The following is a 26216-nucleotide window of genomic DNA, read 5'->3' on the forward strand; positions in this document are numbered from 1 at the left end:
CCATAATGACAGACTTGATTGTATGTCTGAAATAAATCCAAATATATGGAAGTTGTTAGTATAACTTACAATAAAAAGGTGGGGGCAGAGCCAAAAAATGGCACAAATTCTCTATCACAAACCTAGTGTTCTTGGATGTTTCATCATTTGTTCTTTCAAGATAAAAATGAAATCTAATAATCATCTAAACTCAAAACAGTTTTAGCTACTGTAATCTAATCCAGTGGTAATCTAAAGCAAATCCTCTACCCACCTTTCTTTTTTCTGAAATTCCTCAGCTCTCTCTACTACTTGTTTACATAATTACCTCAAAAATGGTTTTGCCATGTTGATTTTTACAGTTTAACTATTATTTGTAAAAGAAACTAAAGCAATCAAATTGTACATGAATAAAAATGTCATTTTTATAGCCTTGGCTGAAAAAAATGACAATATAATGCTTTTCTAGTAAAACTTCCTAAGAATATGGAGAAATGATTTCTGATCTGAAAATCACCTTACAGATAAAATTTCAAAGAAAAAGACATTTGTAAAGTAATATAATTCAAAAAACACAGGGTAATTGGGGCAAAAGAACAATATGATGAGAGAAAGGAAGAACACAAAGGCCGGTGATCTCTTAAGAGGAATTATTTCACAATACTGACAGTACTGGGAATTGTTAAAGCACGTTCCTCACTGAGAACTTAAAAGTCAGCGATAGTTCTGCCATTTTGATGTTGTTTATAAAAAAGGGTGTGAGCATTAACAACCACAAGTCAGCCTTGACCTCCTAAAATGCTAGAACTTGATTTTGTCATCCACATCCCACTGCCAGCAATAGGATGAAGCCTAGCACTGGCACCAAGCAGTCAAGAGTCTTTTTAGTGCCAAGAAAGAAAATTCGTGTGTGGAAGGTAAACCACAATTCTGAAATGTTACCAGTAATTATTTCATTAAGTGTAAGTGATCTTTTTAAATAGCAGAAAGACTAAAGAAAAAGGAATTTTCTTCTTAGATTATACTTAAGGCTGTTTATATAATGCTAAGATAACTGCAAGACTCCTCCAACTTTTAGAGCAGTAGTATTTAAGAATATTGCACACAATTTCGTGTCAAAGATAACCCTTAGTTTCTAACTTTCAGAGAGATGATATAACAGGAGCCCAGTTTCAAATTTCAGTCTAAAGAATATTAAAACCATTTCAATCACTTTAATCGAGAAATGGATTAAGTATAAAAGTATCTCATAACTTGAGGAATCAACTTTAAGAACTCAGCTGTGTATTTTATATGTAAAGAATGAATATGTAAGTCTGTATTCTTTCCTAAATTTATTCATTTTATGACAATTTTATCATTGCTAAAAGCAGGCATAAAAATTTAGAGAAGAAATCTGTAGAGTTGTTACTGTTATGGAAGAACTTGTTTTCACTGAAAACAATTTGAAATATCTTCTGTACTTAATGTATATAAGAAGATTCTAGGCAACATCACTGACAAATGTCAGGAAGAAATGATATGCCTATTAAATTTTTTAAAACTAATATGGAAGATTAGCATTTAAGGGGACCAAACTATTTATACAGTTGAGTTCTGTTAAGTCATTGATTCCTAAAAAAATAAAAGATCTTTTATCTTCCTTTCCAATCCCTTAATCTTTTAGTGCAAAATCACATTGATTTCCCTTGGGAAGGTCCTGGATTTTTGCTTCTCATTGGGGGTGGTGCACGCTGTAATGGTGGTGGCTGCATCCCACTAGCCACTGACTGATACATTCCTCTCATATCAATTTGCTGGTAGTTAGAAGGATTCATTATTAAATTAGGAGGCTTTGGCATCATGAGGTGACTCAGTGTTGCTTGTTGGTAAGTCATTTGATGTTGTTGATTGTACTGCTGTTGCAGCCTTCGGTTCATAAGAATTCGCTGAACACAGCTGATTAACTAAAGAAAAAAAGAGCTGTTAGAAGTGCATAACCTGTCTCAAAGAGGCAAATATCGTTTTAGGTGAAATCATTTTGCTAAGGGGCTACACACCACAAACACATTACTTTTATCACCATTACTAATTTCATGACATCCAAGGGATCATTACTGTAGAAACCAATTAGGGGTTATTGTATCTCAATATCTCAACATATTTTAGGGGTATTGTATCTCAAACAGCATTAAGATTAGTTGCCATAGTAACCTGTCCTGAACTGTGGTTAGTCTCAATTATTACTTCTGGCATTTTTGGTCAAAGTCTCCTCTGTTATTCTTCTGAATATTTCATGATGACAAATATTTTCATACCAAACAAGTGTAAAAGGTAATAAAAGTAGGAATAATTCATACCTAGAAAGTTGAAAATTTCTTGAGATAACTGAAAACCACATTCTGCAATGATTTCTGACTTCTACATAAAATTACTGCCATAGAGATATATTATTTGATGTCAAAAATTGAAATTTTTCAGTGCAAGAGAGATGACTGGCAAACAAATTCACCAAGAAAGATGATAAAAAAAGTTGAAATATATCGTTCTTTTAAAGAATTATGTAATAGGACCATGTATCAGATGCTATTTTTTTGTTTTGGGAGCACATCAGTGGTGCTCAGGGCTTACTTCTAGTTCTATACTCAGGGATCACTCCTGGAGGTGCTAAGGGAGGTGCTAAGGATCAACTGCATGCAAGGCAAATTACTCTTGCCTGTACTACCTAGATTTCTAGCACTTAGATACTACTATTTTATTTTTTAGTTTTCAAATTAAATACAATAAAAGTATACTTATTTGGAAGAATTGTTGAAAATAGTAAATGGAAAAAATAAATTTCAAAAAAACAGAAAACAAACAGGGGGCAGATAGATAGTATAGGGGTTAAGATATTTGCCCTCTAGTCAGCCAACCACAGTTTGATCCCACACACTGCTTATGGCTCCCTTGAACCAACAGAAATGATGTGAGCAAGGCCAGGAGTATCCCTATAGCACCTTTGGGTGTGGGCCTAACAACCCAGTTAAAATTACCAATGAATATGAATATTTTTTATGTCCGGCATAATATGTCTGACAAAATTGATTTTTAGGTGTTTACAATATATAAACAAAAATTATATAGAAGTCGTCAGAATCCATTTGGGAAGTTGCTCCTTTTTAACAAAAGGCATTATCTTATTGGGGTTTTGATTTTATTGCAGGGGGTGGGGTAGAGGCAGAAGCAGGAGGTTGGGGGAATGCTAGTCCAATCAATGCTCAGGCTTTGGGTCCACTCAAGCAATATTCAGACTAACATGGCATTTGGATCAATACTTATGTCTTATGATAGTTGCTGGGGCCTTTTAGGCCAGATGACCACTAGAGCCACACTCAGTAGTATTCAATGACTTCCAAGACTAGATCTGATGTGCTTGGGAAGGGGTATGTTATGTCAGAGATCTAGCTGAGTCCCACATTGGTAAAGAATGTGTCTCAGACACCTTTGCTACCTCCCTGGGCCCTACTCAGGTTCTTGTGACAAAATTTCTTCTGGAAATAATTAATGATGATATCTATAAGATACAGTTTTGTTACTATCACAGACATTATAAAAAGCAATTATAAATAAAAAAAGAAACATAAGAGGCAGTGAGATCTTACCATCTGCTGTTTTGTCAATACATCATTGTAGATTGCTTCTCTTCTTTTAACATCAAGTTCTTGGCTGGCTTGTCTACTTAACGCTAATGCTTGAACTTGGGCCTCTGAAAGAGTCATATTTTCCTTCCACTGAAAAAAAAAGTTTGTAGGTAGAATGGAGGGGAAAATAATTAAATTTCTTTGTTTCTTTTTGGTTTTTGGGTCATACCCAGCAGCGCTCAGGGGTTACTCCTGACTCTATGCTCAGAAATAGCTTCTGGCAGGTTTGCAGGATCATATGGGATGCCAGGATTCGAACCACCATCCATCTGCATACAAGGCAAATGCCTTACCTCCATGCTATCTCTCCAGCCCCCTAAAATAATTAAATCCCTTAAAGATATTTAGGTTTTTAAAGAAGTTTGCTTCTCTTCATTCACTACAAAAACAGTAATGTAAAATCTAGTTCCAAGTTGGTTATCTCTAGGATTATGTACTTGGATTTGTGTGCCTGTAACTAAAATAATTTATATAAACAATGCTTACCTCCCATTTTTAAAATTTTTGGACCACACTGCCAGTGCTCAGGGTTTTTCTCCTGGCATTACATAGGAACTATATGGAATGCTACTTGAAAGACAAACACCTTAACCCTGATACTATTGCTCTAGTGACAATATATACATTTCTATGATTGATTTCTCAATTCTTTGATTTTACTCATTTTTATGTGAATACATAAAGCTGCTAAATTATATCTTGGAACTACTATTCAGTATATGAGCCCATCTACTTGCATTTTCCTATTGCAATCAATTATAAAAATCATGCTCTAAACTGCCATTAACTTACTATAGAAGAAATTATATCTTCAAGAGGCTGAATCCTCACAGATGTCACACTGTTGGTTGCCTCCACAACTTTCTCTCTTCCTTGATTAATGAGATCCTAGAAAGATGCAGGAAATATATTATTTAGGGCATAAAAAGATAGCATGATCTTAAAACAGGAAATGGCCATTTTGCCAATTTATAACAGTTGGCTTAAAACTTTAAATAGTTGAAAGGAAAAAAAAATAAACAATAAAGCTCACAGGGTTTGAGAGATTGTACAGGCTTTAGGTTTGGAGTGATGGTAGCCAACCCATGTTCAATCTCTAGTATCATTTCTGGTCTCTTAAGTGCACTAGGAGTGATCCTTGAGCATAGAGCCATAAGTGAGGTCTCTGAAAACCATCAGGGGTGCTGCTCTCCCCCAAAAGATAGTATAGGGTTTAAAAAGAATGCCTTATATGTTGCCAGTCCTAGTAATCCACAGTATCAGATGAGTCTCTAAGCATTTCTGAGTACTGTTGATGTGTCCAATGTAATCCCAGGAATGCAGGACCAAATTGGTACTGTATCTTCTGGCACTTGTATTTAAAAGCAGGTTTGACAGGCAACAATAGCTGGTGAGAGACCCCAGAACTCTGAGCACCATTTGGGTTGAATGTTCCTAAAAGACTGGGAGACTCCAGTTTTTGGAGGAATCTCCATATCGCTTTCCATAAAGGTTGAACTAGACGGCATTCCCACCAGCAGTGGATAAGAGTTCCTTTCTCTCCACATCCCCGCCAACACTGTTTATTCTCATTCTTTGTGATGTGTGCCATTCTCTGTGGTGTGAGGTGGTATCTCATCGTTGTTTTGATTTGCATCTCCCTGATGATTAGTGATGTGGAGCATTTTTCATGTGTCTTTTGGCCATTTGTATTTCTTCTTTGTCAAAGTGTCTGTTCATTTCTTCTCCCCATGTTTTTATGGGATTAGATGTTTTTTTTCTTGTAAATTTCTGTCAGTGCCTTGTATATTTTGGAGATTAGGCCCTTGTCTGATGGGTATTGGGTGAATAGTTTCTCCCACTCAGTGGGTGGCTCTTGTATACTGGGCACTATTTCCTTTGAGGTGCAGAAGCTTCTCAGCTTAATATAGTCCCATCTGTTAATCTCTGCTTTCAATTGCTTGGAGAGTGCAGTTTCCTCCTTGAATATGCATGTAGTCTCAATGTCCTGGACTGTTTTGCCTATGTGTTGTTCTATATATCTTATGGTTTTGGGTCTGATATCGAGGTCTTTAATCCATTTGGATTTTACCTTCATACATGATGTTAGCTGGGGGTCTAAGTTCAATTTTTTGCAAGTGGCTACCCAGTTGTGCCAACACCACTTGTTGAAGAGGCTTTCCCTGCTGCATTTAGGATTTCCTGCTCCTTTATCAAAAATTAGGTGATTGTATGTCTGGGACATTCTCTGAGTATTCAAGCCTATTCCACTGATCTGAGGGCCTGTCCTTATTCCAATAGCATGCTGTTTTGATATTGCTTTGTAGTACAGTTTAAAGTTGGGGAAAGTAATTCCTCCCATATTCTTTTTCCCAATGATTACTTTAGCTAGTGTGTTTATTGTTTCAAACGAATTTCAAAAGTGCCTGATCCACTTCTTTGAAGAATGTCATGGGTATCTTTAGAGGGATCACATTTAATCTGTATAATGCCTTGGGGAGTATTGCCATTTTGATGAGGTTAATCCTGCCAATCCATGAGCAGGGTATGTGTTTCCATTTCCGCTTGTCCTCTCTTATTTCTTGGAGCAGAGTTTTATAGTTTTCTTTGTATAGGTCCTTCACATTTTTAGTCAAGTTGATTCCAAGATATTTGAGTTTGTGTGGCACTATTGTGAATGGGGTTGTTTTCTTAATGTCCATTTCTTCCTTATTACTATTGGTGTATAGAAAGGCCATTGATTTTTATGTGTTAATTTTGGAGCCTGCCACCTTGCTATATGAGTATATTGTTTCTAGAAGCTTTTTGGTAGAGTCTTTAGGGTTTTCTAAGTAGAGTATCATGTCATCTGCAAACAGTGAGAGCTTGACTTCTTCCTTTCCTATCTGGATTCCCTTGATATCTTTTTCATGCCTAATCGCTACAATGAGTACTTCCAGTGCTATGTTGAATAGGAGTGGTGAGAGAGGACAGCCTTGTCTTGTGCCAGAATTTAGAGGGAAGGCTTTTAGTTTTTCTCAATTGAGGATAATGTTTGCCACTGGCTTGTGGTACATGGCCTTAACTATATTGAGAAAGGTTCCTTCCATTCCCATCTTGCTGAGAGTTTTGATCAAGAATGGGTGTTGGACCTTAACAAATGCTTTCTCTGCATCTATTGATATGATCATGTGGTTTTTATTTTTCTTGTTGTTGATGTTGTGTATTATGTTGATAGATTTATGGATGTTAAACCAGCCTTGCATTCCTGGGATGAAACCTACTTGATCATAGTGGATGAACTTCTTAATGAGGCATTGAATCCTATTTGCCAGGATTTTCTTGAGGATCTTTGCATCTGCATTCATCAGTGATATTGGTCTGTCATTTAATTTTTTGTTAGCATCTCTGTCTGGTTTAGGTATCAAGGTGATGTTGGCTTCATAAAAGCTATTTGGAAGTGTTTCCGTTTGTTCAATTTCATGAAAGCGTCTTGCCAGGATTGGTAGTAGTTCCTCTTGGAAAGTTTGAAAGAATTCATTAGTGAATGCATCTGGGCTTGGGCTTTTGTTTTGGGGCAGACATTTGATTACTGTTTTAATTTCATCAATGGTGATGGGGGTGTTTAGATATGCTACATCCTCTTCCTTCAACCGTGGAAGATTATAAGAGTCCAAGAATTTATCCATTTCTTCCAGGTTCTCATTTTTTTTTTTTTTTTGGTTTTTGGGCCACACCCGGTGACACTCAGGGGTTACTCCTGGCTATGTGCTCAGAAGTCGCTCCTGGCTTGGGGGACCATATGGGACACCGGGGATCGAACCGTGGTCTGTCCTAGGCTAGCGCTGGCAAGGCAGGTACCTTACCTCTAGTGCCAACGCCCGGCCCCCCAGGTTCTCATTTTTAGTGGCGTAGAGTTTCTCAAAGTAGTTTCTGATTACCCTTTGAATCTCTGTCATATCAGTAGTGATCTCTCCTTTTTCATTCCTAATACGAGTTATAAAGTTTCTCTCTCTCTTTCTTTGTTAGTTTTGCCAGTGGTCTATCAATCTTGTTTATTTTTTCAAAGAACCAACTTCTGCTTTCGTTGATCTTTCGGATTGTTTTTTGGGTTTCCACTTCGTTGATTTCTGCTCTCAGCTTTGTTATTTCCTTCTGTCTCCCTATTTTTGGGTCCTTTTGTTGAGCACTTTCTAGTTCTATTAGCTGTGTCATTAAGCTACTCAGGTAAGCTCCTTCTTCCTTCCTGATGTGTGCTTGCAAAGCTAAAAGTTTTCTTGTCAGTACTGCTTTTACTGTGTCCCATAAGTTCTGATAGTTTGTGTCTTCATTGTCATTTGCTTCCAGGAACCTTTTTATTTCCTCCTTGATTCCATCTTGGACCCACTGGTTATTCAGTATGAGGCTGTTTAACTTCCAGGTGTTAAAGTTTTTCTTCTGAGTCCCTTTAGAATTCACAAATAATTTCAGAGCCTTGTGGTCAGCGAAGAAGGTAGTCTGCAAAATTTCTATCCGCTTGATATTATGGAGGTATGTTTTATGTGCCAGCATGTAGTCTATCCTGGAGAATGTCCCATGTACATTGAGAAGAATGTGTATTCAGGTTTCTGGGGATGGAGTGTCCTATATATATCCACTAGGCCTCTTTCTTCCATTTTTCTTTTCAGGTCTAGTATATTCTTGTTGGGTTTCAGTCTGATTGACCTATCCAGTTTGACAAAGCCGTGTTGAGCTCCCCCAAAATTATTGTGTTGTTATTGATATTATTTTTCAGATTTGTCAACAGTTGTATTAAATTTTTTTTGTGGTTTTTAAGTCACACCCAGCAGTACTCAGGGTTTACTCCTGGCTCCATGCTCAGAAATTGTTCCTGGCAGGCACGGGGGACCATATGGGACGCCGGGATTCGAACCAATGACCTTCTACATGAAAGGCAAAAGCCTTACCTCCATGCTATCTCTCCGGCCCCTGTATTAAATATTTTGCTGGCCCCTCATTTGGTGCATATATGTTTAGGAGAGTGATTTATTCCTGCTCTACATACCCCTTGATTAATATAAAATGTCCATCTTTGTCCCTTACAACCTTCCTGAGTATAAAGTTTGCATTATCTGATATAAGTATGGCCACTCCAGCGTTTTTATGGGTGTTGTTTGCTTGGATAATTTTTCTCCACATTAGCCCTGAAAGTTTCTCTTTAATGATGTTCTTGACAGTTGATTCTTCCTGGAAATTTTCTTTGTGGGTCTCTGGGACTCCAATGATTCTTAAGTTGTTTCTGTTGAGCTTATCATAGACTTCTATTTTCATCTGTCCCCATTCTTTGACTAATTTTTCCATTGTCTGTTCATTTACTTTAAGTTTTTTCCCCAATCTCTCCTGCTGTATGGACTTGTTATGTATTTCATCTTCCACAGCACCAAGTCTATTCTCAGCTTCTGATACCCTGTCCCAGAGCTTATCCATTTTGTCATTCACTTCGTTTACTGAGTTTTTCAGGCCTGTTAGTTGACATGTTATTTCAGTTTGGAGTTTTGTGATTTCTGTCTTCATATTTTCTTGGTTCTTATTAGTGTTCTGTTCAACTCAATCCATGGTTTCTTTGAGTTCATTGAGCATCTTCCATATTGCTAGTCTAAAGTCCTTATCTGAGAGGCTGATTAGTTGGTCATTATCTGGTCATCAGAATTGTCATCTTCATTCTCTATGTCTGTTGCTGGCCTGCATTGTTTCCCCATTGTCACACTTGTATTGTGGGTTTTTCTACATGTTGTGGTGGTATTCGTTGGCTAAATGATGCAGGCAGAATACTCCTCTGGCTCCGCCCTTTCTGGATGGGTCAACTTGCCTCCAATGCAGGGGGTCCTCCGTGGATGAAGCCTCACACAGGGTCAAATATTAGGCCTGAGCACGCAGCAGAGAAGACAGTCTGGAGAGAAATACTGGGCTTCAGTGATCCAGCCCAGTTCTTAGTGTGATTTTTTCTTCTTGTTGCGATGGTGTACTTTTCAGTACACGGCCGTGCTCTACTGGAGCCTCTTTTCGGCACACTCCCAAGAGGTTCACGCAACAGGATAGTAGACAGACACACATAGGCAGCACTCACAATTTTTCACTGTCGGGCCCCACTGGGCGTGCGTAGTTTTGTGGATTTTCCCAGCCTGACGTCACAAACAGGGGACCTGGCTTCTGCAAAGCATAGCTGGTTTTTACGTTATGGAACAGTTCCTTGGCATTCTGCCCAGTATTGGCCTCTGAGAGAGCGAGTTTTCTGGAGCCTCTTTTCGGCCCACTCCCAAGAGGTTTACGCAACAGGATAGTAGTAGACAGACACACGCAGGCAGCACTCACAATTTTTCACAGTTGGGCCCCACTGGGCAGGCGTAGTTTCGTCGTTTATTCATAATTTAACTGAAGAAAACTTCTATATCTCAGATACTCAGCTGTTCAATTATGTCTTAGTTAAAATAATTCAAGCTACATTAACTCAAGGTGTAATTTCCTGTACTCTGAACAAACCATATTTTTCTACACAATATTGGCTCAATGAGTTCAACGAATAACAGGAAAATTTTCTTGTTCTATTCAAAGGTAATTTTTGGAGTATGTGATAACTCATACTCTCTTCAATAACAACACTTGAAATGGCCTTATACAAGTTAAACATTTTTTCTTAATTTCACAACTCACCTCCAGCTGTTGATTACTCATTGCTGACAAAGCCCCCAAGTTGAAAGGAATATAAGGAGTTTGAGAGTTGAAACTGACAGGGGGTAAATTGGTCCCAGTTGGTATGTTGAAACGCATGGTCAGTCCCTAGAAACAAAATATTATGCACTTTGCATTTAAACTTCAAATACTGATTTAAAACTTCAAATACAACATTACCTAGTAGTTTAGAAAAGCACATTATCAGATCTAGAAAACTACTAACACACTTTCATATACAAACATCTTTTATAGATAAAACCTGAGGCTGATATTAACACCCAATAATGAAATCATTTTTAAGCCAAATTGAGCAGTGGGGTGTTATATACCAACTTATGTGATACTAACATTCTGATACAGCACTGCCATCGGACCAGCCAAAATAGTTTCTTTTATGAAATTATTTTAAATGTTCTGATATTTGGCCACAATTCAGATTTCATGGTATACATACTAAGCACATCATTCCCATCTCTAAACTCTAAATTCCTTTATGTATGCTATTACAGTGATAGAACTGATGGGAGGTAAATGATATAAAAGCTATAACTTCTCACTACTCTTTCAATTCAGTGAAAACTAAGCAGAAATGGAGTTTACTATTCTTTGAGTGAGTTTTCTTTTTTCTTCCTACTCTACCACCAAAGAATAGAATGTGTAAATATACTCTTACAGTTACAGACTATGCTCCTGAAAACTCACTACATTATCCAAAGATGACCGTTTCTTCCACATCACTTTTATGAGGAATAACAAAAACACAATGCATTTTAAATGATCTACCTTCTTCTCTGCTTCATACTCAGCCCAAGCTGCTTTTCTTTCTTCTTCAGTCAACTCTTCTTCTTCTTTATGGTCCAAAAGAGAATCATGTTCATGATATCCTACAATGTGTTCTTTATGTATTTGGAGAAGTTCTGCAAGTATTGTGTCCTGTTTAGAGAGGTTTAAATAATACAGAACAATTTTCATTTTGGGTTACCATATCTCCACACCCTGTGAATATCTCATGTTTGGGGCTCAATTTTTCAATGACTATATTTCAACTTTCTTTTTTTTTTTTTTTTTTTTTTTTTTTGGTTTTTGGGCCACACCCGGTGACGCTCAGGGGTTACTCCTGGCTATGCGCTCAGAAGTCGCTCCTGGCTTGGGGGACCATATGGGACGCCGGGGGATCGAACCGCGGTCCGTCTCCTAGGCTAGTGCAGGTAAGGCAGGCACCTTACCTCGAGCGCCACCGCCCAGCCATATTTCAACTTTCAAGGTTTTTATTTTATCCCTCTAACTTTGCTTTGGGGGGCACAACTGACGATGATCAGAGGTTATTCCTGACTTTGCACTCAGGAATTTTTTCTTGTCAGTGCTCAGAGGAAAATATGGGATGCTTGAAACTGAACCCAGATGGGACATGACATTCAAATACCCTCTCCTTTGTACTACTTCTTCAGTCTATTCCCTAAACGAAAAAAAAAAAGCCCATTTACTCACTGTGAAATAGCAAAGTTATTCATGATTGGGTTTCAGGAATACAATGTTTCAACTATAATCCCTTCATCAGGGTCCATTTCCCTCTACCAGTGCCACCCCCACCCCATTTGCCTTCCACTAACCACTTCTACAAGAGGTAATTTTGGAATTTTTTTGAGGGGGTCACACCTGGTGATGCTCAGGGGTTAATCCTGGCTGTGTGCTCAGAAATCACCCCTGGCAGGCTCGGGGAACCATATGGGATGCCGGGATTTGAACCACCAACGCTCTGCATGAAAGGCAAATGCCTTACCTCCATGCTATATCTCTGGCCCCAATAATCAATATTTTTCATATTTATTTGCAATAGAGATAACCGTAGATTTGCGATAGCAAAAGTATTAGAGGGAAATAAAAATAGGGCGTTGGGGCTGGAGAACAGTGGGTAGAACATTTGTCTTGCATGAGGCTAACCCAGGTTTGATCTTTGGCATCCCATGAAGTCCTCCAAGACTGCCAGGAATGATTCCTGAGTGTAGAGCCAGGAGTAACCCTAAGCACTACAGGGTATGACCCCAAAACAAAAACAAAAAAGAGGGGTTACAGATCCATCAAGGTGGGAATGGAAGGAACTTTTCTCAATATAGTCAAGGTGATCTACCACAAGCAAATGGAAAATATTATTCTCAGTGGAGATAAACTAAAGCCTTTCCTCTGAAATATGGTACAAGACAAGGCTGTCCTCCCTCATTACTCTTATTCAATATAGTGCTGAAAGTTCTTGCCATAGCAATTAGGCAAGAAAAAGATATAAAGGGCATCCAGAAAGAAAAGAAGTCAACTCTCTCTGTTTGCTGATTACATGACACTGTATTTAGAAAACCCCAAAGAATCTACCAAAAAGCATCTAGAAACAATAGATTCATATAGCAAAGTGGCAGGCTACAAAATTAACACGCAAAAATCAATGGCCTTCTTACGAACCGGCTCAAGATATGGGGTTTTAAGAAAAAGACATTACGGTAACAATGCCCATAGACAATAGAAATGAGGGCTGGAAGGACAGGCTCATTATATGAAACTCACCACAAAGAGTGGTGAGCACAGTTAGAGAAATAATTACACTGAAAACTGAAAACTATCATAACAATAACAATAGGAGAAGTAGAAAGCCTGTCTTGAATACTGGCGGGGAGGGGGGTGTGAGTGAAGAGGGAGATGGGAGGAATTGGTAATGGGAATGTTGCACTCATGAAGGGGGGTGTTCTACACCCAACTATAATCATGTCTGTGATCAAGGTGTTTAAATAAAGATATTATAAAAAAGAAAAGAAAGGTTTATATGTTGGAAAAATATAAAATGGAAATAGAAGGAACTCCCTTCAATATAGTTATTAACCACACTCTGCTGACAACATATTCAACAGTGAAAAACTGAAAGCTTTTCCTCTAACATCAGGCAAAAAACAAGGCGGCCACTTTCACTACTACTATTGAATGTACTTGACATAAAACTAAATAATAAGAAATGTTAAAGAAATCTAGATTAAAAATCAAGAAGTCACTATTTGGAAATATAATGATAGTATACTTAGAAAACTCTAAATACAGTAAAAATTCCTACTAACAATAAGCTCGTAAAGTATCTATAAAATCAGCACAGCAAAATCCATAGCATTTCTATATGCAAACAATGAAACAGAAGAGATTAAAACCATTCATAGCTGAACATCAAGAATATCCAAGTATGGGCCCGGAGAGATAGCACAGCGGCATTTGCCTTGCAAACGGCTGATCCAGGACCAAAGGTGGTTGGTTCGAATTCCGGTATCCCATATGGTCCCCCGTGCCTGCCAGGAGCTATTTCTGAGCAGACAGCCAGGAGTAACTCCTGAGCAATGCCGGGTGTGACCCAAAAACCAAAAAAAAAAAAAAAAAAAAGAATATCCAAGTATGAAGAAATCAGTTTAACAAGGAGAAAGAATTGTACAAAGAAATAATAAATCACTATTATAAGAAATTAAAAAATAGAAACCAGAAACAAACCCCCTGAATGCAGATGTTAGACTAAGACTAATATTGTCAAAAGGGCAGTCCTACCAGAGCAATATACAATTTGTTTTTGGTTTTGCGCTACATCCAGTGGTGCTCAGAATGTGTACTCCTGGCTCTGCATTCCAGCATCACCTCTGTTGGGCTCAGGGGACCATATGGAATGCCACGGGATCGAACTCAGGTTGGCCACATACAAGGTTCTATTGCTGTGCTATAGCTCTGGCCCCAACAATGATCATTTGAAAATTTTTTTTGAATTTTTATTCTATTTATTTTTGTTTGTTTTTTGGGCCACACCCGGCGACACTTGGGTTACTCCTGACTATGTGCTCAGAAATCGCTCCTGGCTTGAGGGACCATATGGGATTCCGGGGATCGAACTGCGGTCCGTCCTAGGCTAGAGTGGGTAAGGCAGATGCCTTACAGCTTGCACCACTGTTCCAGCCCCCCAACCATGATCATTTTTAACAGACAGAAAACAAATGCATCTTTGTTCAGTTAGTTATACTGGTGCTTGATACCAAGTTTTAAATATGAATTACAAAAAATGGAGAAAATTGTATATAATATCAGTATTGAGGAAATAAACATAAAAGCCTTGGTGGAAATACTATAGTTCTAAACCCTCCATTTTGTTCTCTCTATAATTATCAACACAAAGTGCACAGTGTAAAAATACATAAGAAGGAAAATGCTGGAATAGAAAAGTATAAAAAATTTTCTCCAGTTTTATTCACGTTTTTAATAAAGATTACAGAGAGAAAGCTATATACTCAAGCATATTTAAAACATGACCTTTATAGATTTTCATTTCTGATATCTGTGTGACCTATAATTTCATTGTCATTTATTTTCAATAATCCAGTGACAAGAGAAGTTAGATATTACTTTAATACATAGAATACAAAAATCGAGGGCCCGGAGAGATAGCACAGCGGCGTTTGCCTTGCAAGCAGCTGATCCAGGACTAAAGGTGGTTGGTTCAAATCCCGGTGTCCCTTATGGTTCCCCGTGCAAGCCAGGAGCTATTTCTGAGCAGACAGCAGGAGTAACCCCTGAGCACCGCCGGGTGTGACCCAAAAACCAAAAACAAACAAACAAACAAACAAAAATCGAAAAACCAGTCAAAATCTATCATCACTTGGTAATCATTCTATAATAATAGAATGAACCTTGAGATATTTTCTTTTTTTTTTTTTATTGTGGTTTTTGGGTCACACCCGGCAGTGCTCAGGGATTATTCCTGGCTCCAGGCTCAGAAATTGTTCCTGGCAGGCACGGTGGACCATATGGGATGCTGGGATTCGATCCGATGACCTCCTGCATGAAAGGCAAATGCCTTACCTCCATGCTATCTCTCCGGCCCCGAGATATTTTCACTAAGAATAGAATCAATTTGAAGTTCTCTGAAAGACGATCTCTTTTCCTGAGTCATATAATCATTTCTCTAATGACTGTATATATCTGAAAGTTATAACTTGTGGGAAATAATAAATTCCTTATTAAATTAACAAAACCATTTATTTGTATTCATTTTAAAGACCAATTTTTATTTAATTTTAAAGTTTCATTTAGTTAAAGAACTGTGGTTTATAAAATTGATAGTTAAGTTTTCGGCATATAATTAGGTATTTAAACACCAATTCCACCACCAGTGTCAACGACCATCAATAATGCTCTCATACCTCATCATCTTCTAACCCATGCCTGCCATCTTGATAAGCACATTACAAAGTTCAGTGGTTATAGCTCAGACCTCATGTTTTTGGTGTTGTTAAGCCTGTGCTTTTGGATGAATAGTTATACCAGTGTCCCACATTCCAATATAATAGAAGACCTAAACCCTGTACTTTCCTTTCTATTTTCTTCCTTCCCAACTTGATCGAGAGTAATCTAGGTATTTCCCTTTATTACATTTTATAATCTAGTTATTTTAGACACTAGATAAGTGTGATCACCTGGGGTTTGTTTTTCTACTTCTGGCATACTTTTCTCAACATGGTATATTCCAGTTTCACCCAGGTTGCAGCAAAATGCATGATTTCATCGTTCCTTGCAACTGTATATCTTTCCCACATCTTCATAATCCACTCATCTGTGGTTGAACACCTAGGTTGATCCGTATCTTTTTGTTGTTGTTGTTGTTGTTTTGGTCACACCCAGCAGCGCTCAGGGGTTACTCCTGGCTCTACGCTCAAAAATCGTTCCTGGCAGGCTCGGGGGACCATATGGGATGCTGGGATTCGAACCACCGTCCTTCTGCATGCGAAGCAAATGCCCTACCTCCATGCTACCTCTCGAGCCCTTGTAATATCTGTATTCTATCCAGAAAAATGTAACTAATAATGTATTATTTGTCACAAAAGTTGAAGCTTAAAGTATAATTTCAGAACAGATATTAATCAGATCAAAAAAATCTCAAATTGAAATAAGAAATTCACTTTCTTATAAACATATTTCTTGACATACAAAATTAAATAACACAAAAGGTGTTAGAATATAAGAAAAGCAAACAAACCTATGCGGATGGCTCTTTTCTCTTCCTTCATTTTTTTTGTTTTGTTTTGGGCCACACCCAATAGTACTCAGGGTTTATTCCATGCTCTCCATTCAGGGAACCAACCAAATGGGTCATTGAACCTATATAAGTCACATTAAGGCAAGCACAGAATCCACAACTGTACTATCTCTCTGGTTCACAGAGTTGTGTTTAATAAGGTAGAAATATATTTAAATTTATGTAAAATTATAACAAACAGACTGCAAAAGAGCAATACGGAGAAGAGTTACTGTGCTTAATATGATTCAATTTGTATTTGTTCTTTAAAGGCATGTGGAGAACTTTTTAGACTAATAAAAAATCTTAATCATTCGGAGCTGGATCAATCGCACAGAAGGTACGGCATTTGTCTTGCATAGAACCCATCCAAATTCAATCCCTGGAAACCCGTATGGTTTCCCTGAGCACAGCCCCTGAACACATCCAGGAGTGTAGAGCCAAGAGTAACCCCTGAACATTGCTATGTGTAGCCCCCCAAAAGACATAAAAATCTTAATCATGTGGGGGTAGCATAGTAAACAGCAGGTAGCTTGTCTTGCAGATGCACAATCAAGGTTCAATTCCTGGCATCTCACATGGTCCCCCAAGTACCACCAGGTGTAATTCCTGAGAACAAAGCCAGGAATAACTGGCGCTGGGTGTGGCCCCAAAGACGAGTGGGGGTGGATCTTTCTTTAAATGCTCTATGAATAAATTGCGCGGCCAACCCATGTTCTATCTGTGGCATTCCTATATTTCCCCTAAGCCTGCTAGGAGTGATTACTGATCACAGAACAAGGAGTAACCTAAGTGTTGCCAGGTATGGCCCAAAACACCCCCCAAAATTAACTGAAGAAAACGGATTTATTAGTACTAGATATTTACTGCTATTACCTTTTACTTTGATTAAATATGTCCAAGCATATGAAAACTAAGACAGCAGATACTCCTATTGACCTTTCTACTATGACACTGTAACCTAGCAGTTACTTTCCTCATTTCTCAACATCGACGTGACACATCAAATGCTCGGATTTGAAAGAAAAAACAGCACAAAACCTAACCAGCCAGAACTGCCCATCAAAAGGCTTTGTAGATAACTAGAACCAGCTTAATAATATAAATTCTTCATTTTAATGATAGAGAATACAATTTTGTTAGGTTTATAATGTTATTTTTACTTAGAAAATTAAATAAAAAATAAAAATAAATAAAGCTCCATTTCACTGGAAAGATTAATATAGCAAGTTACTTGTTATATTAAGAACATTTTATTATATAAGAATAAAGGGGGGCAGAGGTAGAACAGCAGTAGGGCATTTGCCTTGCACGCGACAAACCCAGGAAAGGCGATGGTTCTATTCCTGGTTTCCCATGTGGTCCCCCAAACCTGCCAAGGAGCGATTTTTGAGTGCAGAGCCAGGAGTAACACCTGAGTGCCACTGGTTCTGACCCAAAAACTAAAAAAAAAAAAGGAATAATGGGGACCAGAGCAATAGCACAGTGATAGGACATTTGCCTTGTACATGGCTGACTTGGTACAGACCCAGATTCGATCCCCAGTATCCCACATGGTACCCCGAGCCTGCAAGTAATTTCTGAGTACAGAGCCAGTAACCTGAGTGCTGCCAACTGTCATCCCCCCAAAATAGAATGCACCTAAAGAGAAATGTAGGCTCTGCTGCTTTACTAGCTTAAAACAATGGGCAAATCACTTAATCTCTTTTACTTAAAGTTTTCCCCATGTATTATAATAAACAAGAGAGCTCGACTTGATCTGTAAGGTCCTTTTCAAAGTATAAAATCCTACTGTCTTTAAATCAGTGAAAAAAAAACTTTATCAGTTAAGAAACTGCTTTACTTACTAATTATTATTAATTTTTTTTTTTGGTTTTTGGGTCACACCTGACAGCGCTCAGGGATTAATCATGGCTCTAATGCTCAGAAATCACTCCTGGCAGGCTCGGGGGACCATATGGGATGCTGGAATTCGAACCACTATCCTTCTGCATGAAAGGCAAACACCCTACCTCCATGCTATCTTTCCAGGCCATTTCCTAATTCATAATTGCTTCATGAAACAAAGAGTGCTAAAAACAAGATGGATTTCATACAGAATTTTTAAAATCATGTATGTACTCTACTGGAGGTTATTACTTCCTTTGCATACTATTACTTTTAAAGTTTTTATTCAAAAACTTCTGGCAGGGAAGAAATCTATCTTTTTGTGCTGTTACAGAGAGATCTGACCTGTTATCCTCTTAATTGAATACACTTTTACTCTTTTTTCTTTTTGACTTCTTTTTTTGTTTTTGGTTTTGGTTTTTGGGTCACACCTGGCCACGCTCAGGGGTTCCTCCTGGCTCTATGCTCAGAAATCGCTCCTGGCAGGCTCAGGGGACCATGTGGGATGCCGGGATTCAAACCACGGACCTTCTGCATGCAAGGAAAACGCCTTACCTCCATGTAACTCTCCAGCCCCCTTTCTTTTTATTTTTATTGGGGGTCACACTTGGCAGCGCTGAGGGGTTACTCCTGACCCTGCTTTCAGAAACTGCTCCTCGAAGGCTTGGGGGACAATATGGGATGCTGGGATTCAAGCCATCATTGATCCTGGGTCAGCTGCCCCACTTTTACTCTCTTTTAAAAAATTTTAAAATATAATCTAAGAAGACTAACTTCCACCACAGTAGTCAAAGTTCTTTGGCACATGTTGAGATTTAAAAGCTAATAAATTAAAAATGATGTGTACCTTTGGCAGCATAGGAGTATCTCTTTTCTTCTTCTTTTCTGAGTTAGGATCATCTAGCAAGTCTGGCTCAAATGTATAAAGTTCTGTAAGCTCATTCATGGTAAAGTGACGTTCAACCTGTTGTTGATCAACAACTCGAAATGACAGTGACTGTTTAGTTACTTGCCGGTCATAAATCTTATCTTCCATTGTTCCCTTGGCAAAAAGAATGATATACAAATACAGTTAATATGTAACAATCAAGGTGGAATATTATTATTGGTTAACTTGAACTGACAGGAAGGCACTGTAATATATTATGAAGCGATGGGGAGGGAAATAAAAATATATATATTATGAAGCAAACTGTACTAGCAATGTTGTTTGCTTCATAACAGTATTGTGATTGTTTTACTTTACCTTTCCATAAAAGGAAAACTAAATTAGTGACAATGACATGCAAAATGTTTTATATTATTTCTGTATTTTGGTAGTAATAGAAGAGCCATTGATAAAAAGGTAAATAAAAAAGGATAATTGAAATTACATTTTAGGGATATCAAAATAACTTTTTGTCCCAATAGAACAATATGTTTAACAATGATCACTATAAAGTGTCTCTATATCAAGTCTTACTTTCTATAATTTCAGGACATAAAATAAACAACATGCCATATCAATTCCATATGTAGCATTCCAAACCAAAAATGTTATGGGGTTCTTAATTTAAATAACAATAAAATTTATAAAGGATAGCTTATCAATTACTTTATGTATTCAAGAAGTTAAAGATTCTACCAGTAGAACTTCTCTGGTTGTGATGCCCAGATTTGGAGAAATCCCTATTAAAAGGATTACTTGGAAATTAAATGAGCAACCTGATTCTATAAATGTACTTTAATACAGGAAACTGCATTCCACTACTTTGATTTAACATATTTCTCTTAAATTTATTTCTAGTTTATTTTTGGTTTGGGGCAACATGTGCTAAGAGCATACTTGAGGCTCTGTGATCATATATAACTGGCAGGCTTGGGGCCGGTGAGGTGGCGCTAGAGGTAAGGTGTCTGCCTTGCAAGTGCTAGCCAAGGAAGGACCTTGGTTCGATCCCTCGGCATCCCATATGGTCCCCCCAAGCCAGGGGTGATTTCTGAGCGCTTAGCCAGGAGTAACCCCTGAGCATCAAACGGTGTGCCCCTTCCCCCCAAAAAAACTGACAGGTTCAAGGAACCATATGCGGTGCTAGGGTTGAAATCTAAGGCAACCTCTTGTAAGGTAAGTGCTTAATTACTATACTATTTCTCCAGTCCCTATTTTATTTATTTATTTTTTGTTTTTGTTTTTGGGCCACAACCAGTGACACTCAGGGGTTACTCCTGGCTATGAGCTCAGAAATCATTCCTGTCTTGGGGGACCATATGGGATGCTGGGATTTGAACCACCATCTATCCTAATAAGCTGCGTGCAAGGCAAACACCCTACTGCTGTGCTATCCCTCTGGCCCCTCCAGTCTTTATTTCTGTTTATTCCATACCAGAGTTTATATTTCAAGGAAAAGTGATTTCAATATCCCTGCCTAGAAAGTATTAAGTATTACAAATATGTTTGTAATAGTAACATTAAAAATATTACAAAGTATTCTTTTAATAATTCTTTGTAATAAGTTTACTAGTTTCCTATTGACTTATAGTCCTCAAATTAATACCTGGTAATCACTAAAATCAATTATCAGTGAGCTTTCATCTACAATCAAATTGACTTCCCTAGGACAATAACTAAAAATGAATTTATTAACTTCTCTGAAGTAATAAGAAAATACTAATAAATCTGCTTCAACCATGCAAATGACTTTAATCTGAGAAAGTTGATGTTATTAACATGAACCAATTGCAAGACAAAAAATTATGAGACCAAAATTGACAGCTACTTTTTTTTATAAGAGGGATAGTTTCAACTTAGTTTGCTTGTCTATAATGTAAACTATTTTCTACATTCCATTAGTTTCCATATGAAACAGATAATGTAAATTATAAACCTACCTGAGCTAAGAACCTATATACATATACAGGTTTAGTTTGTCCAAAGCGATAAACTCTGAATATACTCTGGATGTCATAAGATGGATTCCAGGAAGCATCAAATATAATCACTCGATTAGCAGCAACCAAATTAATTCCAAGAGATCCTGCTTTGGTGGAAATGATAAACAACCGTCCTCTAAAAATTGAAAATATAAAATATTTAGAAATCAAGGAATTCAATTTTTCATTTAATGTTCTTGGAGGGGGCACACACTTGATAGTGTTCAGGACCTACTCCTGGCTCTGCACTCAGGGATCACTCCTGACTAGCTTGGGGAGACTATATGAAGTCTGATCCTAGGATTGAACTTGAATTAGCCCTACCCACTGTATTATCATTCCAGCACCTAATTTTCATTTATTAAAGAAAACAAGAAATGTATAAAAAGTAGCATGATTGGGGCCGGAGAGATAGCATGGAGGTAAGGCGTTTGCCTTTCATGCAGGAGGTCATCAGTTCGAATCCCGGCGTCCCATATGGTCCCCCGTGCCTGCCAGGAGCAATTTCTGAGCGTGGAGCCAGGAATAACCCCTGAGCAGTGCCATGTGTGACCCAAAAACCAAAAAAAAAAAAAAGTAGCATGATTACTTATTGCCTGATAAAAATCATTATTTTAAAAACCTGCAAAAGGATTTAGAAGTGAAGTATGAAAGCATGCTTATAATGTTTAAAAGTTATTATAGATATATAAGTATAAAATAAGTTTAAGTAGCTATTATAGATTCTTCTGAGGCCTGTGCCAGGTCTTTATGTCAATGTTCAGGGTGTAAGGTTCCATTGCACTACAATATTTGTGTGTTCCCATCTCTATTAGATAAGAACTTATTGGTATGTATAGTATTTTCCCGTTTTAATGTGCCTAAGCAAACAAGAAATAAAGCCACATGGCGCTATCAGAGTATATGGGGGCGTAAGAACATTTCCAAAAATACCCATGACTTGGTTCAAACATAAGCATTAAACTGAGGGATTCTTTCACACCAAATTCCATATTGAGCAGTTCACAAAGAGAAGATAAAAAAATGTGGGGGGGATCGTCACTGTATAAGAAAATATTCAGCAAAAGTTATAGCCGTCAAAGAAAACACCCACAAAATGTTGAAAAGATATGTGTCCTTTTTATGCCTTTTAAAATAGTTGGGTGGGTGTTAACTCCAGGGCACCACTTTGGTCTGTGATTTAGAGTAAATGAGGAGTAATGATGATAGGAGTTAAGGAAGTTAAAGGGAAATATGATCTTTTGATGGGGTATGCAAAAGGGCAGAGTACAAAATGGACATTCTGCATACATAAAAACATAATTCAATGATAGTGAGTACTATTAATGTTTCTTGTGAAACTGGAAAGAGATTACCAGTGACTTCAAGAAGCTGGGAGGCCAGAAGTTCAGAGCCCCACCAAGACCCTCCCTAAGGAGCTGAATGGATAATGGGGGGAAAGCCTAGGGTATCTTCAAGCTCCACCAAGGGGCCCAACTCACCGGCTTGCCCAGGCATGTGGCCCAGGGGAGCCCTGGAGATCTGGAGCAAGGTGGTAGAGGGGTGCTGGGGTTACCCAAGTCCCGCACCCCCCCCCAGGCCTGGTTAAGAAGGCCTCCGGCATGGCGGGGGCCTGCTGAATCCCATACTGCTAGGCTCCCGGCTCCCAGGAAGGAGAGAGATCCTTCAAGAGGCTGGGAGGCCAGAAGTTCAGAGCCCCACCCAGACCCTCCCTAAGGCACTGAATGGATAATGGGGGAAAGCCTAGGGTACCTTCAAGCTGTACCATACTGCTAGGCTCCCAGTTCCCAGGAAGGAGAGAGGAATTAGTGATTTCTTTCTAACTTTTTTTAGGGGGGTCACACCCGGCAGCACTCAAGGGTTACTCCTGGCTTTATGCTTAGAAATCGCCCCTGGCAGGCTTGGGGAACCATATGGGATGCCGGGATTCGAACCACCGTCCTTCTGCTTGCAAGGCAAATACCTTACCTCCATGCTATCTCTCTTGCCCTCTTTCTAACTTTTCAAGAAGACCTACTGCCAATCCTTTTCAGAATCTTCCAGTAACTGAAGGAACAGAAACACTTCCAGTTTCTTGCCATATCAATTAGGCAGGAAGATATATCCGTGGCATCCACATAGGAAATGCAGAAATCAAGCTTTCACTATTTGCAGATGACATGCTATAGTTTAGTAATTACTAAAGATTTGGGGCCGTACCCACAGTACAGCGGGTAAAGCATTTGCCTTGCACATGCCCAGGTTTGATCCCCAGAATTCCATGTCTCCTGAGCTTTTCAGAAGTAACTCCTGAGTGCAGAGCAATGAAGTAACCACTGAGCACTGCCTGGTGTGCTTAAATCTTAAAGACTCTACAAAAAAGCTAGTAGAAAATAGTCAAGTGACAAAATATACAAAAACCCATGGCTTTTCTATATACTAATAATGATAGAGAAGGAAGAGGTATTAAAAATATTCCATTCAGGGGCTGGAGAGATAGCATGGAGATGGGTTGTTTGCCTGGCATGCAGAAGGATGGTGGTTCGAATCCCGGAATCTCATATAGTCCTCTGAGCCTGCCAGGAGCAATTTCTTAAGGTAGAGTCAGGAATAACCCCTGAGCACTACTGGGTGTGACCCAAAACCAAAAAAAAACAAAAACAAAAAACAAACAAAAAAACATATCATTCATAAATGTGCCCAAGAAAATCAAGTATCAGTGCTCGCTTTGGCAGCACATATACTAAAATTGGAACGATACAGAGAAGATTATCATGGTCCCTATGCAAGGATGACACACAAATTCGTGAAGTGCTCAATATTTCAAAAAGAAAGAAAATCAAATACCTCAGAATTTACTTGACTACAGAGGTAAAATACATACAAAGAAAACTATAAAACACTACTTCAAGAAATAAAAAGTACACAAGGAAATGGAAACATAGCTCCTGCACATGGATTAGGAGGATTACCAACATTAAAATGGAAATGCACCCAGAAGCACTGTATAGATTCAATGCAGTACCTTTAAGGATATCCATGCCATTATTCAAAGAAATATATCAAATACTTCTGAAATTAATAGGAACAATAAAACTCCATGAATTTCTAAAATAATCTTTGGGTGGAAAAGATAGGGAGCATCGTTTTCCCCAACTTCAACTTCTACTTAAAAATGGTAGTAATTAAAATAGCATGGTACTGATATAAAGACCTTCTGATCAGTTGAACAGAAGTGAATATCCTAAGACATATCCCCAAATATATGATAAGTTACTTTCTGATTAAGGAGCAAAAATAAGACACTAAACAACGAAAGTCACTTAAACAAATGGTGTTGAGAAAACTGCTCAGCTACATGCAAGAAAAAGAACTTAGACATCCTTCTAACTCCATGCGTATAAGTCAAAACAAAATGAATTAAAGATCTTGATACTAGACCTGAAACCATTAAGTACATAAAGAAAAATGTAGCAAGACATTGAAGATAAAGTTATCTTCACGAATGAAATATCATTGCCCAATTAAGTGGAGGAAGCAAAGGTAAACAAATGGAATTACATGAAGAGGTTTCTACACCTCAAATTAAAAAAATGACCAGGATACAAAGACCTACAGAATGGAAGAAATTATTCACATTATGCCTATCTGATACCTATCTAAGATACGTAAGGCACTGGTAGAACTGAAGACAAAAAACCATCTAAACCTATCAAAAAGGGGAAAAAGAAATGAACAGAAACTTTCTCAAAGAAGAAACCAATGGTTAAAAGCCACAAAAATACCCACATTATTAATCATCAGGGAGATACAAATCAAAACAACAATGAGATATCATCTCACACTACAAAGAATGACAGAAACCAAAAAGAACAAAAACAATCAGAGCTGTCACTGATATGAAAAGAAAGGTAGTCTCATTCATTGTCAGTAGGAATGACAACTGATCCAGCCTTTTTCGAAAACAATATGGACATATCTCAAACAATTGGGAATTGAGCTTCCACATGACCCAGCAATACTGCTCCTGAAATAAGCCCTAAGAGCCAAAACACACAGTACAGAAAAGCCATCTGCAGCACTATTCATAATAAGAAGCATCTGGAAACAACCCAAATGCCAGAGGACTGGATAAAAAAAAATCACAAAATCATAAAAGGAATACTATGCACCTTTTAGGAAAAACAAAGTCATGAAATTTGCTTTTACATGAATAGACATGGAAAGTATCATAACTGAGTGAAATGACTCAAAAGCAAAGGAACAGACATAGAATGATTGCACTTATCTGCCAGATATAAAAAAAAAAACCAAACATGGTATGAGAATATACCCAAATACAATAGAAATGTGGGAGCGCATACTTAGGATAGATAAGGGGCCACGATGATAATATTTGGATGTAAGGGCCAGCTAGCTAGGAACATTGTATGACTGAAACTAAAGCATCAATAACTTTTCAACTGTTTCTCAAAGTGATTCAATATATTTTTAAAATCAATAATGGCTTCTTATAAATCATACTGCCACCATGAAACCCAGCAATTATACTCAGGAATTTTCATTCAGATGGATAATTAGATAATCTATGGTTTATACAAAAATGTAACATGAATTTTTATAGAAACTTCAATTTAATTCCAAAACTTGGAAATGAGTTTCACTTGTGAAAATGGCTACATATACAAAAAAGACTATCAAACAATTAAAAGAACACAATACAATCGTATGCAACAATATATACAATCTCAAATATATTTTTCTATTTTGTGTACTCAAAAGGTACACAAAATTGAGCCTTAGTACAGCAGGCAGGGTGCTTGCCTTGCACACTGCCAACCAGGTTTGATCTGAGGTTTAATCTAGGGTCTCCTGAGCCCTTTGGGATTGATTCATGAGTGGAGAGAGGAGTATTCCCTAAGCATCACCAGGTATGGTCAAAAACAAACAAAAAGCTACACAAAAATTATGATTTCTTAGTTTTGTTTAGGGGCCAATGTCAGTCAGTAGTGCTCAGGGCTTACTTTTGGTTCTGAGCTAACAGAGAATACTTG

General features: G+C 38.0%; 1 protein-coding gene and 1 non-coding gene across 2 annotated transcripts in view; one reads left to right on the top strand and one right to left on the bottom strand.

The window, feature by feature from the left end:
* Positions 1-951: 951 nt before the first annotated feature.
* ATRX (ATRX chromatin remodeler) overlaps positions 952-26216 on the bottom strand; it is a 175668-nt gene continuing 150403 nt past the window's right edge. Inside the window, exons 29-35 of the mRNA XM_049767135.1 lie at positions 21142-21319; positions 19124-19318; positions 11094-11243; positions 10290-10415; positions 4434-4529; positions 3603-3731; positions 952-1925 (exon numbers count right to left, since the gene is read on the bottom strand). Coding sequence (XP_049623092.1) covers positions 1653-1925; positions 3603-3731; positions 4434-4529; positions 10290-10415; positions 11094-11243; positions 19124-19318; positions 21142-21319 — 1147 coding nt within the window. The 3' untranslated portion in view covers positions 952-1652. The remainder of the gene's footprint in view (positions 1926-3602; positions 3732-4433; positions 4530-10289; positions 10416-11093; positions 11244-19123; positions 19319-21141; positions 21320-26216) is intronic.
* On the top strand, positions 23882-23988 carry LOC126000274 (U6 spliceosomal RNA). Its single transcript, XR_007492628.1, has one exon. It is a non-coding gene; the product is annotated as a U6 spliceosomal RNA (small nuclear RNA).

The sequence above is a fragment of the Suncus etruscus genome, chromosome X, assembly GCF_024139225.1.
Source record: "Suncus etruscus isolate mSunEtr1 chromosome X, mSunEtr1.pri.cur, whole genome shotgun sequence".
NCBI lineage: Eukaryota > Metazoa > Chordata > Mammalia > Eulipotyphla > Soricidae > Suncus > Suncus etruscus.